General features: G+C 36.1%; 2 protein-coding genes across 2 annotated transcripts; both read right to left on the bottom strand.

Annotated features, from left to right (window-relative positions):
* Window positions 1-1,666: 1,666 nt before the first annotated feature.
* On the bottom strand, window positions 1,667-2,412 carry LOC131051051 (calcium-binding protein CP1-like). The gene has a single exon (XM_057985396.2). It carries the CDS (start codon window positions 2,254-2,256, stop codon window positions 1,759-1,761), a length of 498 nt encoding a protein of 165 aa, XP_057841379.2. The 5' UTR covers window positions 2,257-2,412; the 3' UTR covers window positions 1,667-1,758.
* Window positions 2,413-11,228: 8,816 nt separating this feature from the next.
* LOC131051022 (uncharacterized) lies at window positions 11,229-12,328 on the bottom strand. Its single transcript, XM_057985367.2, has one exon. It carries the CDS (start codon window positions 12,136-12,138, stop codon window positions 11,641-11,643), a length of 498 nt encoding a protein of 165 aa, XP_057841350.2. The 5' UTR covers window positions 12,139-12,328; the 3' UTR covers window positions 11,229-11,640.
* Between the last annotated feature and the right edge of the window lie 5,924 nt (window positions 12,329-18,252).

The raw sequence follows: 18,252 nt of genomic DNA on the forward strand, positions 1-18,252 counted from the left end.
TTTCTCCGGGAGCTCTTTGAATCAACTTTTGTAAAGAAATATATAAATAAAATATATTAAGTGGCACTGCCACCTTTAAAAAAATAAAAAATAAAACAGAAATTTCAAATCACTTTTGTCACGTTTGTAATTGTTCTCTAATTTCTTGTTTCTAGTTTTATTTTTTATTTTTTTATTTTTTTATTTTATTTAATCACATTTCAATGAATCAAAGCAATCACAGTCAAATACAAATTAGAGACTAGATAATAATCTATTTATAATGTCTTGGAGCCATGTTTCTATTTCTCTCACTCAAAATATTATTCTTTTATCATTTTAAACTCCTTTAAAAATATAATATTTAGTATATATAAGATACTATCCTTATATTCCTCTATTTAAGGTTTACTTTATTCCACTTGGTTTAATCTTATTAAGACGAAAATCACATACTTTGCAATGCTCCCCTTTATTTTGGACTCATTTTGACCCGTTGATCCCTAAAGTAATGGATAGCGTACAAAATGATATGTTTTACATGGAAATTGACAAATAAGTTGATCATGTCATTATCCTGTTTGAACCTATTCTTGGGGTATAAACTCAATTCTTGATTTTATCCATTTCTTTCCTAGGGTTAGTTCAATAGTTACACAAATGACCTTGGTCAATTGCATGATTTACATAGATGTCTCAAAGTTCTTAAAGTTTAAATATGAAGCCTAAAGTTTATCCTCTATTTAGCCATTATAAGCCAACTTGAAGCATAAAATATTTGAATAGCATGCTAGGGTGTTGTATTTAAAAGACATATCCTAATTCATTTAGTACATCTAGAAAACTTTGAGAAGCATGTCTAGCACCTAGAAAGAAACTATGTTATTAATTGCATTATCTTTACAGTATTATGTACATAACATCCTAGATGTATTGCATGACTGATTGTTGTCCTTGATCTTTGCATAAAGTTGTTGACTTGGTATCCATGTGAATTTGAAACAAGGGAGATATTATCACTGCCACTCTAACAATTTTTATGCAAGATGGAGAAATGATTAAAATGAGTTGAAGTAGAGCATCCAAAAATTTATGAACATTAGGTCCATGCAAATGTTTAGATCCTTACTCATATGATATTTCCACAATTATATAGATCACTTTATAGTATTGAAAGTGACCCACAACCTTTGATTCTAGAACACTAAACAAATCACTTCTATCATAATATATTTGCATCAAAATTTCATATCTATATGTATCAAAATATTTGCTGAATATATTTTATAAATTTTATGAAATATTTGTTCATAAGATTTATCTAAAGCATCTTTTTATTTATTTAAATCTTTATATATATATATATATTATAGAAGATTTGAACACAGTATCATTTAGACATATACAACATATACTTTTCCATTAAACCAAATGCCCTTCCATAATTTATCTAGAACTCTAAAACACACTGAATAAATAAATGAGCTTTAATGCCTACTTTACATTAATGTGATATTTTTAATTTTTGCTGCTTGGGTCAATTAGAAATACATTAAAGAAAAAGAAAAAAATACAGAACCCGGTCATTTGACACAGATGGGGAACATAATAAGCATCCGTACATAAACAATGTAAATTTTCATTCTCTGCTTCTTGGGCTATTCGGAAACACACCGGGAAACAAATATAGGTAGAACCAATTTGAAAACTCTCTGTTCACAGTTCACAAAATTGTTTACATCAATCCAGAAGGGATTGTGTTGAACCCCAAAAGCAGAATCACAGGGACCCATTTATCATGGTGATCATGAGAGCCAGAAAATCCTTATAGCAGATGCCTGACTGAGCAGAAGCACCAGCTGCCTCTATCATCTCCACCACATCCTCATCATTCAATTGGTGCATTGCCTCACCCATGAAGCTCTTCAAATCTCCCACACTCAAAACCCCATCTCCATCCTTGTCCATCACTCTGAATGCCTCCTCCAATGCACTGTTTCCTTCATTCTTTTGTTCCACCCTCATCAAACCAGTCATAAGCCCTTCAAACTCTTCAAACTCCACAAACCCATTATGCTTTCTGTCTGCAACAGAGATCATGGATTCAATCTCCTCTCTGCTAAGATGAGTTTGTTTGTGGTTGTTGAAGAAGTCTTGGATATCATTGAAAGCAATTCTTCCATCTCCATCTTTGTCTAAGACGTTGAAGACCTCTTTCACAGTGGGGGAAGGGCCCCTCAATCCCCTCATCTCGCTTCTCTCAGTTGGAGGGCACATTTTATTTTCTTCTTCTGGTCTCTAAAAACTCAATGGGCGTTGTTAGATCTTTTTGCAGAGTTGAATGGATCAAAACAGATTCAATTGAGAGGAGAAAAGCAGGGCAAAGTATTTATAGCCCAACACATTCAAAATGTGAAGACAAGCGGCAAGAAGGGTTTAAAGAATGCTCCCCACGATACCGAAGAATGAGGTCGGCAGTGACGTATTTGAATTTGGAAGAGAGTATCCTTGCAAAAATCTTGCGGGCCAAGTAATGCACCGCTACAGTCATTAGCGGCGGATTTTGTCTTTGAAGCCAGAAGTCAATGTAAGAATTCAACAATCAAAATGATGAGGTCAGAATTCTGTCTTGCATAATTTGAGTAGAATCAAAAAATTAGTTATGTATCATCCAACCATTCATGCCATGGTGCGTACAAAGATCAAAATAGTCATTTTGAGTTGATGTTATATACATATTTCTTATTGTCTTGCTTTGACCACCACAAAATTAATAATGATGTGCTATTTTTTTTTATCGGTAAATATTTTTTTATTCTATTAATACGGAAATTTAAATATACAAAAATTGCAGTCTTCCACTATGCATAAACACAGGAAATATCAACCTCATACTACCCACAGTCCAAACTTATGAATTACCCTACCCTATAGTCTTATAGCAGCAACAAAAAACCAGTTCTTTGTTGGTTCTCTAAACCAAATGTTCCAGAAATAATAAAAATTTTAGAGCAAAAACTAACAGATGAAAACATTTAGGAAAACACTGGCCGACAGGCCACTCACTCACTATCCCCCTGGTCGCCTCCTCCCTTCCCTCCTCAAAAGTCGGCGCTTTCCCCTTTGCCGCTTCAGCTTTCATCCTTGGGATGCAATCCAGACATCCGAAGTCAAGGTTGTTGTAATGTCCCTACTAGTTAGAGATCATTATCCTGCAAAATAGATTGTTAGACTACCACAGGCATATAAATATATAACTAATCTAAATTGCAATCTAACTTTAAAATACTTAATTAACATAATCATAATTTTAATCTAATAAAAAGGATATGAATGACATACAAAGTATGTCCTTAGGCGGCCATGAAGCTCGCCTTCTTGGAACCCATCTTGGTTCCAAGCCCTCCAGGAAGTCGAAGGTGAATTCGACTCCTGTCTTGAATGTAATTCCTTACATCCAAGCCCTCCAGGAAATCGAAGGTTAATTCGATTCCTATCTTGGATGTAATTCCTTAGATCCAAGCCCTCCAAGAAATCAAAGGTTAATTTGATTCTTGTCTTGGGTGTAACCTCTTACACCCAAGCCATCCAAGGAAGACCATGTGTTCATTCCTTGCCTTGGGTGATGCATCCCATCACCCAAGTCCTCAGAGTGGGCTGGCCAGATCCATCTCCTCTTGGTTGAACTTAATCAACCAAGCCATACATATGCATATCAATGTTTAGTATATACTGACCTAGGGATTATCATAATCCCTTCATTAGACTAAGGGAGTTTCCTCCCTATAACCTCCATCATGTAATCACATTTATATTACATTTTATAATTTATTATTATTTTCCATTCCATAATCCATATTTACATATGCCTAATCTTAACACGTATTCCTTAACATATATTCAGCAAAATATCTATCATCCCAAAATTCTTATTTACTTATTAAAGTATATTTCCAACTATTCATTGAGATGTATTTATTAACATCTAAGAACCATTCATTAACATATGAATAAAATGTTCATTACTTATATTCGTCTACATATGTATTAAAACTTTCATTATTAATGTTTGTCAATGTACGTATTAAAATATTTATTATTAATATTCATTAATATATATATATATATATATTAATTAAATATTAATTATTTTATTTATTAACCTTTGTAATGGTCCTAGTTATGCATACGTATTCTATCTGGGTATCTATCTTTATTAATATATTCATATAAATAAATGTTAGTGATGCATGTAATTATAAATGTGCGTTGGTATATATGTGTGTGTGTGGCACACACGTCCACACACATATATTTCTTAAGACTCTTACCCTTCTTACCTGTCTGCAGATCACAGTTGGTGTTCACATTCACAATTTGCAGTGTGGTCTGCAGGCGGCGTCCTTCTTTCTTCTTTCCGCCCTTCTTTCTTTTCTTGTACTGTGTGCTGCTGCTTCCCCTTTAAACCCGGTGTAGGGATGTGCCCCTCCACGGGTCCCCTTCCGCATGAAGGGGTGCGAGGGTACCGTCGCATCTCTTTGTGCAGGGGTAATCGTGGGGGTGGGGGGGGTTTTAATAATTTTAATATATGTTAATATTATATTGTGCGGGAACTTTATTATATTTTAAATATTTGATGTTTTTAAATATACTAACTATAATATTGACATATATTAAATGTTGACATTGTAAATGTATTAAATATTAAATAATACTTTCTTATTGTATATTAAATATATTTCCTTTATTATTTTTTATATTGACATTTAATAATATATTTAATAATATTTTTCTTTATTATTTTATATATTAAATACATTAATATTTAAATCATTTATTTACAATATTTAATGATTTATTTCCTCTTTAGGATATTAACATTATTTAATAATTTGCATCAAGTGATATCATGGGGGTTATCACAGGCCCTCCGTCTCAATTTTGCTTGTCCTCAAGCATATTTAGGTCGACCTCTTTTTATTTGTGGGGGTGGCGGTAAGGAGTGGTGATGACAGGTTTTGCTTCTTCTTTTAATTCAATGGAGTGTTCAAATCCCCTTTTTGTGGGTAAACCCAGGGGAATGTCTTTGAAGACCTTTTTTTTTTGTGTCTCCTAATGATGGGTTGTATATCATTATGAATGATTTGACCTTCGGTCGGAGATTTATCCAAGACCATTTATTGGGTGACCCACTCTCCTCGATCATGCCTAAGAATTTCTTCCATTTTATTACAAGATATTGTCTTTGGAGAGCCATCAGGAATTCCTTTTGATGTTAGCCTTCAAATCTGGCCCTTTTATAGGGTCTTTCCTCATCCCGGGTTTCTTCTGTGTTATTTAACTGTCCTCTTTTACATTCATGGCCTTTCCCCCATGGGGCCTTGCATTTGAAACATAACCCTTTCCCCATGAGTTCCTCTCTCTCCTTACATTGGTGATTCAAACTCCAAGGTTTCTTGCAAAAGCGGCAGGGCTTCTCTTGGTGGTCCCTTTGGGGTCCTTCATTCCTATGCGATGTTTTGGTTGTGGGGTTCTTGGGAGCACTAAATTCGACCATCCTAGTTTTCTTAATGGCCTCTACTAAATTTAGAGGTTCCAAGGGTTTTACAAAAATTTTAATAGAGCCTTTCAAGCCTTCTAAAAACATGTAAGTAAGCCTTCTTTGAGATAGGTCGGGGACCATCACTGATAGGTTTTGGAATTGGTTTATATAGTCTGCAATGGTTCCTGATTGCTTAAGGTGTGTTAACTCTTGGAAGTACCATTCAGAGTCTTTCTGGTCAAACCGACTGATGAGCTTTTGGGTAAACTCATTATAGGTGGAGATATTTTTGTGCCCTAGGGAAATGAGACCGTTATGCCACCAATTACGGGTTGCTTTGGTTAGATGGAGTATGGCAAATTTTATAGCATCTCCTTCGGTCATGGGGCTGTATGAAAGGTATGTATCTAGTTTTTGGACCCAAGCTTGGGCGATATCCTTCCCTGACTCGTCAAATCATGGTAGGGACATTTTGTTGACCTTAGCTTTGAGGTCTCTACTCATAGGCTTTCTCCTTCTACCTTCATTAGTCTTGGACTCACAGAAGTCCTTGAAGGAAACCACCTTTTGAACTTTTGTCTCTAATCTAGCATAAATTTGGGTGATTTCTTCCACCCCAAGTGTGGCTGGCTCCTCTTCGTTCCTCAAATGTTCCTCTCTAGGAAGAAATTCGGGAATTGTTTGTCTACAACTTTGAGGAGATTGATCGTTATTGGCGTGATTGGAGTGTGTCTCTCTTCTAGGGTTTGGAATATCTCTATTGTTGTTGTTTGTACTTTGGAGGATTAGTTGGCTCATTCTTTCGAATTTCTCATTGGTTTGTTCCATGAAAATCTAGAGTTGTTTGGCTAATTGATCGGCCATTGCTTTCACACCCTTGTTTCTTTAATATGTGATCATAAACCAAGAATCCTTCCCACAGGTTGTTAGGATTATGCTCTGATACCACTGTATGTCCCTACTAGTTAGAGATTGTTATCCTGCAAAATAGATTGTTAGACTACCACAGGCATATAAATATATAACTAATCTAAATTGCAATCTAACTTTAAAATACTTAATTAACATAATCATAATTTTAATCTAATAAAAAGGATACGAATGCCATACAAAGTATGTCTTTAGGTGGCCATGAAGCTCACCTTCTTGGAACCCATCTTGGTTCTAAGCCCTCCAGGAAGTCGAAGGTGAATTCGACTCCCGTCTTGAATGTAATTCCTTACATCCAAGCCCTCCAGGAAATCAAAGGTTAATTTGATTCCTATCTTGGATGTAATTCCTTACATCCAAGCCCTCCAGGAAATCGAAGGTTAATTCAATTCTTGTCTTGGGTGTAACCTCTTACAACCAAGCCATCCAAGGAAGACCATGTGTTCATTCCTTGCCTTGGGTGATGCATCCCATCACCCAAGTCCTCAGAGTGGACCGGCCAGATCCATCTCCTCTTGGTTGAACTTAATCAACCAAGCCATACATATGCATATCAATGTTTAGTATATACTGACCTAGGGATTATCATAATCCCTTCATTAGACTAAGGGAGTTTCCTCCCTATAGCCTCCATCATGTAATCACATTTATATTACATTTTATAATTTATTACTATTTTCCATTCCATAATCCATATTTACATATGCCTAATCTTAACACGTATTCCTTAACATATATTCAGCAAAATATCTATCATCCCAAAATTCATATTTACTTATTAAAGTATATTTCCAACTATTCATTGAGATGTATTTATTAACATCTAAGAACCACTCATTAACATATGAATAAAATGTTCATTACTTATATTCGTCTACATATGTATTAAAACATTCATTATTAATGTTTGTCAATATACGTATTAAAATATTTATTATTAATATTCATTAATATATATATTAATTAAATATTCATTATTTTATTTATTATCCTTTGTAATGGTCCTAGTTATGCATACGTATTCTAGTTGGGTATCTATCTTTATTAATATATTCATATAAATAAACGTTAGTGATGCGTGTAATTATAAATGTGCGTTGGTATATATGTGTGTGTGTGGCACACACGTCCACACACATATATTTCTTAAGACTCTTACCCTTCTTACCTATCTGTAGATCGCAGTTGGTGTTCACGTTCACAATCTGCAGTGTGGTCTGCATGCGGCGTCCTTCTTTCTTCCTTCCGCCCTCCTTTCTTTTCCCGTACTGCGTGCTGTTGCTTCCCCTTTAAACCCCATGAGGGGATGTACCCCTCCACGTGTCCCCTTCCGCATGAAGGGGTGTGAGGGTAACCGCAGCCCAAGCTGCGATTACCATCGCATCTCTTTGTGCGGGGGTAATCGTGGGGGTGGGGGTGGGGGGGGGGGGTTAAATAATTTTAATATATGTTAATATTATATTGTGCGGGAACTTTATTATATTTTAAATATTTGATGTTTTTAAATATACTAACTATAATATTGACATATATTAAATGTTGACATTGTAAATGTATTAAATATTAAATAATACTTTCTTATTATATATTAAATATATTTCCTTTATTATTTTTTATATTGACATTTAATAATATATTTAATAATATTTTTCTTTATTATTTTATATATTAAATACATTAATATTTTAATCATTTATTTACAATATTTAATGATTTATTTCCTCTTTAGGATATTAACATTATTTAATAATTTGCATCAAGTGATATCATGGGGGTTATCATAGTCGCCCTCCAAACTCGCCAGTAACTGAATGGCCATTCCTTCTTCAAATCTATCTCTCAGGTCCCTGCCAACTTCCATCCTTGCCACCACATGCAGAGCATTTAGGAGTTCATCTGCTTTGGTTAATTTCACATAGAGTTTCATCGCTTCCCACTCCACTCGAGCACGTTCACGACATTGGTCTTTGATTTCATCCTCCGGACCACGAATAAAAGGAATCAATTCCTCCTGGTCATCCCCTTCCTTAATTCAGATACCAACTCGCAGTACCACCCATTCCAAGATTGAATCAAGGTTAATCAAAAACTCCCCATCGATCAATTTGATCAGTGTGAGTTTTACCTTTTCCACCTCTGGTTTGAACTCACGGGCCCACGCAAAAAGCAAAGAGTACACCTCTATGTTAGTTCGATATCGGTGACAAATGTAAACCACCTCCTCAGCAAACATGAGATGAGCCGCCGCCTAATAATTCTCTGCCTTAAACCAGAAGAGTCCCTGCATCCGCTTATCCGATACCTTGCCCAAAAAAGGCACCAACGTCTTGTCCGTTCCCAGAGTGAAATCAGCCTCCATGGTCACTTGCAATTTTGAAACAACAATTCCTGCAATGCAATGTCATACAAAGCTACAAAGATACAATTAATTCTACCTCAAACAAACCTTGGCATGCAGCTCAAAGGGTAATAAATTCTTCCTCCATCGTATAGGATGGGTAATGAGTGCCAAAGATAAGGCATTAATGCCATGAGATCAAAAGCAGGATTTACTGCCATCCTCCACTCGCTCTAATCGTGTGACCTGCCATAGACAACTCCTTCTTCAAAGAGCAGGCGCCACCTTGGCATATGTACTTGCCAAAATTTGCTCTTATTTTCAAGTTGAAGACTGCACATTTCTAAAAGGCTACAATTAGTACCATTTCCGCACGCGACCATCACCTTTTCACCATTTGGCCACGCAACTATCCAGTTCACTTCCAATGTTAGACAACAAATCTGCCACTGCATTTGCTCCCCTCCTTATATGCGAGACACGAAACTCCACAAATGTGTTGAGTTTCTCTCGGATCATATCCACCCATCGATTTCGCTTCCAACATGGCGTGTTGCCTTTAGCTATTGCAGTAATAACTATCTGAGAGTCCCCTTCTAAGTGCAACGGTTGGAATTTCATGTTTAAGGCTAGTTTTGTTGCTAGAAAAGCCGCCTGGACCTCTACTTCATTATTGGTGCCATCCTGCAATCACTGTGCTCCTTTGAATAGGATAGATTCGTTGTCATCCCTCACCACCACTCCAGCACTTGAGGTTCCTGGATTTCCTTTTGATGCACCACCGAAATTAATCTTTATCCACTGTTTGCTAGGTGGTTCCCATTTAATCTTCTCTGAAGAAAGAGTTGGATCAACCCCCGAAGACCCATTAACAGGTTAATAATCATGTGCTATTGGTATCAATAAAGTTACACAATTGATTTAATTATTAACTTATTTCCAAGCTACTAGATATAGCAATAGGTGGCTCTTGATCCAATTGATTTAATAATTAACTTTTTTTTCAAGCTACTAGATATACCAATAGGTGGCTCTTGATCCACTAAATGGTCTTTTAGTAGATTTTAATTAATGAAATACAATGAAAGATAATTGAAACATAGGCCATAATTGAGCCCTTTCCTTATAGGTTCGTACATTTGCTTCCCATTTTCTTATCTGAAGAGATAATTGCCTGGTTTATGGTGCATTAACTTCGTTAGGGCTTTTATTAGTAGTGGTTTTGTTTTGGGGTAACTTTAGGTCCGAGGACATTTCTTAGCAGTATTTGCCTTTAGGACCTTCTTAATAGTCACATGGCTTAAGGCCCTTCTGTGTTTTTATTTGGTATATGATACCCAGTGAGTGGAGGCCACTATAGTGGAGTCGGGCTTTGATTTGGACCCTATTCTGACATTGGTAAACTTTGGGTTTACATATCGATAATTTTGTTAAGATCTTTGATTCTAAATGATAGCGAATTTGGTCAATTGTTTTGTTACTAGATTTATGGTTTAAACTGTATAACTTGATGCAAAAATGATTACACAGTGTAAACCAGAAATCTAATAACAAATCAATTATGGATTGTAGAAATCTGATATCATTGACTGATCAATTACTGTTTGAAAGTTATAATATCGTTGTAGATTCTTGAAAAAAAAGAAAGAAGGAAAGAAAGAAAGAGAAAGAGGAAAAAAGATTGTTTTTGAATTACACGCTCATCAATAACTTCTTTTCAAGTAAGGGGATCGCAAGATTTGCTTTTCCTTTGTTCTGCGAGTTAAAATTGAAATAAGACAGTTCAAATTTAACCTCATTATGGTTGCTCAAAATTGCCCATATGTTCACACTTTCGCATGTTTCCAATCGCTTGGGATTGTGTTTTCATTCTCATTCTCGTTTATGAGCACATAGTGTGACTGTTGAAAGCATACACAACTGACAATTACCTAGTATTTCTAGGAGCCTAACATCGAGACATGAAATAACTTTGTCTACCTGGTTTAATCTGAATTTTAACACAGATTGGAAAGGAAGGCATTCGTAAAGATACTAATGCTATATTTCAATATTTTCTTTTTGGGTTCATCAGAAATAAATTAATAAGTAAAATGGGCGGACCCTGGTTGGGAAAAACCTCTGTTACACATTTAATACATATTGAGAACATGAGCATTCTTTACAGAGATTGAGGTGGTTATTCAGTTTTCCCTTCTTAGGGCAATGGGGAATACATTAATAAACAAATTTATGCAAAACTCATTTGAAAGACACCTGTATTGCACATTTAACACATCTTGTGAACATGAGCTTTCCTCCTAGAGATTGAGGTGGTTATTCAATTTTCCCTTCTAAGGGCAATGGGAAATACATTGAGAGGCAAATTTATGCAGGATCCATTTGATTGATCTCATATACACATTTAACACATATTGGGAAAATGAGCATTCCTTATATAGATTGAAATGGTTATTCAGTTTTTCCTTCTTAGGGCAATGAGAAATACATTAAGGGGCAGAACCCATTTGAAAGACCTCTACTACACATTTAACACATATTGAGAACATTACCATCCCTCATAGAGATGGAGGTGGTTGTTCAGTTTTTCCTTCTTAAGGCAATGGAAAATACATTAAGAGACAAATTTATGTCGAACCCATTTGAAAGACCTCTGTAACACATATATATAAACATTTCTTATATAGATTCACGTGATTTTTCAGTTTTTCCTTCTTGGAGTAATGGGAAATACAGTAATAAGCAAATTTATGTAGAACCCATTTGAAAAGCCTTTGTTCACATTTAAGAAAACTGATTCCATTGGTTCGGAGGACATTTTGTTGTAACATATAAGCAAAATTTGGGCCAGTCACTGGGATCCATTCATCATCGCCATCATGAGAGCCAAAAAATCTTTGTAGCAGATGCCTGACTGAGCACAAGCATCGGTTGCCTCTATCATCTCCACAATATCCTCATCATTCACACTGTGCATTGCCTCGCCCATAAAGCTCTTAAAATCCCTCACACTCACAATTCCATCTCCATCCCTATCCATCACTCTGAATGCTTCCTCCAATGCATTGTTTTCTTCATTTGTTTCTTCTGTCATCATCAATGCCATCATAAGACCCTCAAACTCTTCAAACTCCACAGACCCATTATGATCTTTGTCTACTACAGTGATCATGGACTGAATCTCCTCTCTGCTAATATAAGTTTGCTTGTGGATATGGAAGAAATCTTCCAGATCATTGAAAGCAATTCTTCTATCTCCATCTTTGTCTAAGACATTGAAGGCTTCTTTAACAGTAGGAGGAGATCCCCTGAATCCCCATAGCTCCTTTCTCTTACTGTGAGGGCACATGTTTCCTCAATGATTGTTATTTGATCTTTTTTCTGGAGTTGAATAACTACAACCAGAGGGAATGATTTCAGTGAGCAAAAGAGGCATTCACAAAGCACATTATAGGCTAAAATTGTGTGGTGTAGGGACAGAAAGAATCTCGGAAGGTGCCTACATTGTAGGGATGAATGAGGACAACAAAGACTTTAGGGAATGGGGAAGCTTAGAGAATCGTCTATAAAGACAAATTCTAAGATGTAATGTGTATTACAACTGTTTAATACAGACAAATTCCAAGAAACACACCGCCTAAATGCACACACGCAGCTGTCTTTTATCTTTTAAGAAAGAATGGGTCAAACTTTCTTGGCCTTATTTGGATGAGCCAGATTCAAAGCCCTTGTACTCTCAGTTGATTTTTGTATGATAGTCCTTGGAGGGGGGCCTCGAGGATCTTTTTAGAATTGAAATCAAATGTAGACCACATGTTTTTGGACATTTTGTAAAGTTGAAACTTAAAAACATTTTATTCTTGCATGTGATGCTTTCAAAGTGTTAGTGAACGGATTTTTTCCTTTCTTCAAATTAAATGATTTAAAACTCTGTTGCCTTCTTTAAAAGACAAAAGTTCAGCTAAACAGTTGGGTAAGTGTAACATATACCACTTCCCTCTGAATATTTAATAGGTACAACTCCCTCCATTAGTTATTCAGGGAATAATCTATTTAAATTAAATTGGTATGCTTTTAACCTGAAAGCACGTAAGGCTACCTACTTCATTCTTAGATGAGAGGCTAATGATTTACACATATTTCAGAGAAAAATTATTCTTCAAAATGCTTCAACATGAGAAATGGAAGTGATTGAAACAAAGTTCAGAACACCAGTTCGACAGTTCATAAAATAGATAAGAGAAATAAAATCTCTTTTCAAGCACATATCTTTTAAAATCACACAGGAAGGAGTCCCTAAACAATAACAACATTCTCCATAGGAAAGGCGATCACTGTCATTTGATTAGATTAATATATGCAAAGAAATATCACTACATAGATTCAAAACTCAAAGGTTTTCCTTCTCCAAATAACAATATGATCATATATATATATATATATATATATATGATGCTCTGCAAAAAGGATTAGAAAATCTGTTTGATGGCAACACACACAAGAGCACAAGAAACAAACGTTAGTGTTAGAAACAAAAGATTATCCTAAACAGGCATATCAAGAGAGATATTAAGCATGAAATAGAAAGCATATAAACATAGAATGAAATAGCTAATCAAGATGCTCATAGTTGCTCCTCCCTTGTTCCTCTCCTCTCCAAGTCCCAAATGAGTGTAGCTCTCAGCTTTTAGCACTAGCCATGGATGCCATATGGAGATTCAAGATGGTTGAATATGATAAGCAAATACTATGCAAGAGTAGATAGTGATGCTATGAAAAAGCTCTATGCTAATGCCAGTATAACAACAATACTCTAAATGCTTCTCCTTTGCTTGAGGAGAAGGGTTCTATTTATAGAAGAAATGGGGAAATGAAGGGTTAAGATTGAATGGTTTAATCAAGGGCCAAGCTTGAAAGTTGGGGATCCATGTGCACAATTGGCACCAATAAAATGGTGACAAGTGTCAACATAGGATTGGGTTGAGAGAGGAGGTTGGAGGCATTAAAGGCCTGAGAAGACTTCATGGTTATCTAGAAGGTAAGGGTCAAGCCTAAATTAGGATTACCCACTAGATTAGGAGTTAATGCAAGGATAAAACCTTTGTGCAAATGATTAAGAGATAATCATGGTCAAAGCATTAAAGGCTTGATGAGACCCTTGGGTTGGGTAGAGGTTGAGTCAAAACAAATGTTTTAACCATGTGGGAGGGTTTGAGGTAACCATTAATGGTTATTGGAGACTTTGGGGATTAAGTGGTTGAAGGTTGGAAGCCTTCAATGGTTTTCAAAGACTTTGAGCCATTTAGTGGTTGAAGGTTGAAAGCTTTCAAAGGTTATCCAAGACTTTGAGGGTTAATTTGTTGAACACACAAAGCATTAATTGCTTTTCAAAGACTTTGGAGTCTTTGAGAAGTGACTCCAATTTGCTTAGGAATGTGACAATATTTAGGGGATGGATTAGGCTAATTAGGAAGGGTTTAGAAGAATCTAGAAGGGGTTTAGGCATACAAGTGGATTTTGTGGGTGAGGGAAAATAGGATTTTATTAAAATAAAAATTCATTTATTTCAATAAATGTGTGCAAGTTGTATTTGGATAAATATTCAAATAAATATTAATTTATTTAAATGAGAAAAAGGAAGATAAAGCATTAAAATGCTTGAAGACTTTGAGGGGAACCATTAAAGGCTTGAAGACTTTAAGGAAAACCATTAAAGTCTTAAGAAGACTATAGAAGGAAGCCATCAAGTTTGAAGACTTTAAAGCCATCAAGTTTGAATACTTTAAGGGAAACCATTAAAGGTTTCAAGTGGGTGAGGATAAATAGGATTTTAAATAAATAATTTATTTAAAATAGTTGTGCAACTTGCTTTTGTAGGAAAATACAAGTGGGTGGAGGATAAAGGTGATTTAAATAAATTATTTATTTAAAATAATTGTGCAACTTGTATTTGTAGGAAAATACAAGTGGGTGGAGGATAAAGGTGATTTAAATAAATGTTAATTTATTTAAATGTGAGAGGTGGGATTTTGGGGGATTTAAATAAATATTAATTTATTTAAATGTGAGAGAATATTTAATTAAATAAATATGATTTATTTATTTAATTAATGGTCTGAATTTGGTTAAGTGAATTAAATCAAATAAATTGAATAATTTATTTAATTAATAGGAGAAGAGGGTTAAGATGAATTAATTAAATATTAATTTAATTAATTATTAATTGATGGTTAAATAATCAAATAAATACTAAGTATTCATTTAATTAAGTGGACAGATTTATGTGACTACAATATATATATATATATATTATGTGACAAAGACACAACAATACATGTATAAATCCTTTCCAATTTCAGGTTTTCAAAGTCTGATGACTTCCTTCAACAAAATAGAACTTCTAAAAACCAGAAAACTAAGTCAAAACCCAAAATATTCTAACCCCTTCTATATCTCGCTTAATCTAATTTATATCAGTCTTTATAACAGAGGAGGTCTCCCTAAAAACTCGACCTCCTCCGAATCAGTTATGAAAACCAACAGAGTATATTTGGGACAGATGTCCTGAAGTCATTTGCAAGATTATGAAATACATAAAATAAAAATAGAGCACTATCGATATGTTATGCTCCTCTTCCATCATCATCTTCTCCTCCGCTTTCCTGGGTGTCGTGGGCAGTTGCAAGTTCCTGGATTATAGATGGGCTTGAATTCTTCATAGCATTGATTTTTGCCTTTGCGGCTTCTTTGTCCCATCTGTGCTTCACCATTTTCTTAGCATGCTTCGGTAACTAATCGTTACCGATAAACGTCATGTACTCGATCCGGGCAACTTGTGTTATATCTTCAGGGGTGAAATTGCCTTTAGCTTTAACTTTCTCCATGCATAGCCTGAAAGCCTTTATCACGTCCTGCGTGTTCAGTCCACAAATACCCAGCTGCCAATCGTGGTCCGGATTAACCACTTTGTTGTCATTAACCAAGCTACATTGGAGTTCCTAAAGTTCATAAACAGAAGTCTTGGCATCGGAAATCATAGACTTGAATGTGAGTACCCGCCACATTATGGTCTTTTTCAATACAAAGAGTTGGCACTCATTGGTTACCAACTTGATTGAATGTTTTGTCAGGAATCTGGTGGCTCCGTACTCTTCTATTTTGGTGAGCATATGCAAGACATTTTCCCATTTATGTTCCTCTTTCTCCCATGGCGAAATTTGGTTTTGAATCTCTGCAATGAGGCTCTGCATCTTGTCGCATAACTTCCTGGAGCTTGTGATATACTTTTCTCCGTCTTTAATTACTCCTTCAATTCATTTCTCCACAGCCCCCACAATGCTTTTAGCTCGTTGAACCTGACTCATTAGCTTTTTATTTTCTGGTGAGGTAGGGTCAAAGATCTATGTAGCATGGGATATGGGAAGTGCTCCGAAGCAGCCGATGCTATCGATGAATTGAGCAAGAATTTTAATATGTCGCTTTATCTCTCTCTTCTCCTGCCCATCTTTTTCCGACTTGGTGAGCATTTTCTTAGCCGATATCTGGAAGAAGTGATTATCCGAATCCCTACTCATATTCCCGAGCTCCACCTTGGTGATCTCAAAGTCCTCTGCATTGACCTCCTTATCTTTGTCTTTGGGCTTGTAAGAAACAATCTCGGCAACCCACTTTCTAGCTCCTTCATCATTATCCAGTCTGGCGGTTGTTTTGAACTTCTTTTACTTGGGGCCCTTCTCTGTGTACTTAACTACCATGTCCTGAATTGGGATGGTCACAGGAATGAAACTCCATTTTTTGCTTACTGAAGTGGTTAGCCACTTAGGAGTTGCACTTGAACTGGTTGTTCCTTCGATCAGTTAAGGGGGTGGCGTCATGGCTACGGTAACTGCATGGGAATCCATGGTGTTGACAATGTCACTATCAAGATCTTCAACTTCAAATATCTGAGCATCAAGAATTTTATCCTTTGCCTCTGTATCTTTGGTTTGGTCCATTCTTTTCTGCACAACACTTCGTGACCTGGTATGTGGAGGAGCAGAGAAATCCAGAACTGGATTGGGCTTGTGCCTAATGTGAGATGGCTTTTTATCCTTACCTGCATGAACAGGCATAGAAGTAAGATTAGAAAAATGTTTTGGTCAATGCAGAGTAACCTCACTATTTCTCACGGAGTTAGACTTGGCGCCTAATCTCACTGCTCTCTTCTTGCCAACCCATTCTGCGGTTCTCTCCAAAACCCTTTTTGTTTTTAGCTATATATCGTCCTCTTCTTCCACAACCCAGTTGATGCAGGACACTTTGGTTTTAGCTTGGTCTAAGTATCCGGTTTTACATCTCTCTTCTCCTGAATGGTCTTAAGCTTAGCAATTGTATTATAGATTTAGGAGCATTAGATAACATAATGCCTTCGTCGTCGAAAATAATGCATCAGATAACATAATGCCTTCATCTTTTTCAATACAAAGAGTTGGCACTCATTGATTACCAACTTGATTGAATGTTCTATCAAGAATCTGGTGGCTCCGTACTCTTCTATTTTGGTGAGCATAGGCAAGACATTTTCCCATTTATTTTCCTCTTTCTCCCATGGCAAAATCTGGTTTTGAATCTCTACAATAAGGCTCTGCATCTCGTCGAATAACTTCCTGGAGCTTGTGATATACTTTTCTCCATCTTTAATTACTCCTTCAATCCATTTCTCCACAGCCCCTGCAATGCTTTTAGCTCGTTGAACCTGACTCATCAACTTTTTATTTTCTAGTGAGGTAGGGTCAAAGCTCTCTGTAGCATTGTATTTTAGTTTCCAGTACCAGTTGTACATAGCGATAAATCTAGTCGTCAAAACTGTAGGCCTCCACCGAGCCTCTGACTCGATGCAACAGTAACATGACATCATGAATGTGGGGAAGCATATGGTTCTTGTTGGGATTCTTGGGCAACCTGGAGCCACCCCTTTGGGGAACCTTCAACCAATATTTCGCTACATTATTCCGGTGCCCGGTTCTATTTGCGTTGAACTTAGTAATTGATTGGGTAGGAGAAAAGTTTGAGAACTGATAATCAGGTAGTTTGAAAATGGAGGAAATAACTTTGTGGTTAATGGCAAGGAGGGTTTCACCATTATCTCATCTGATGGTCTCAGAAATTGGATCATACCTAACAATACACTCTCTAACCAGTTTTGGGCAAGGGATAGCTGGGGGGAAGGCTGCCGCTTCTATGAGACCACTACTCAGAATTTCTACACCAAAGGAACCATCAATTCCCTTGAACACCCTTTCCTTTAAAACTTCCATATTTTCCCCTTTCAAGTCTGTATCACTGACTATGGGCTCTATACATGCAAGACTAAAAATGTTCCCGAAAAGGTGTAATGTGGACTTCATAATTCATAAATAACAAGCCTTATTTTCTCAGTAAATCCTATTACGAGAGAGGAAAAGTAGGTAAAAAACACTGGAGA

Source organism: Cryptomeria japonica, chromosome 6 (assembly GCF_030272615.1).
Source record: "Cryptomeria japonica chromosome 6, Sugi_1.0, whole genome shotgun sequence".
In the NCBI taxonomy this organism is placed as follows: domain Eukaryota; kingdom Viridiplantae; phylum Streptophyta; class Pinopsida; order Cupressales; family Cupressaceae; genus Cryptomeria; species Cryptomeria japonica.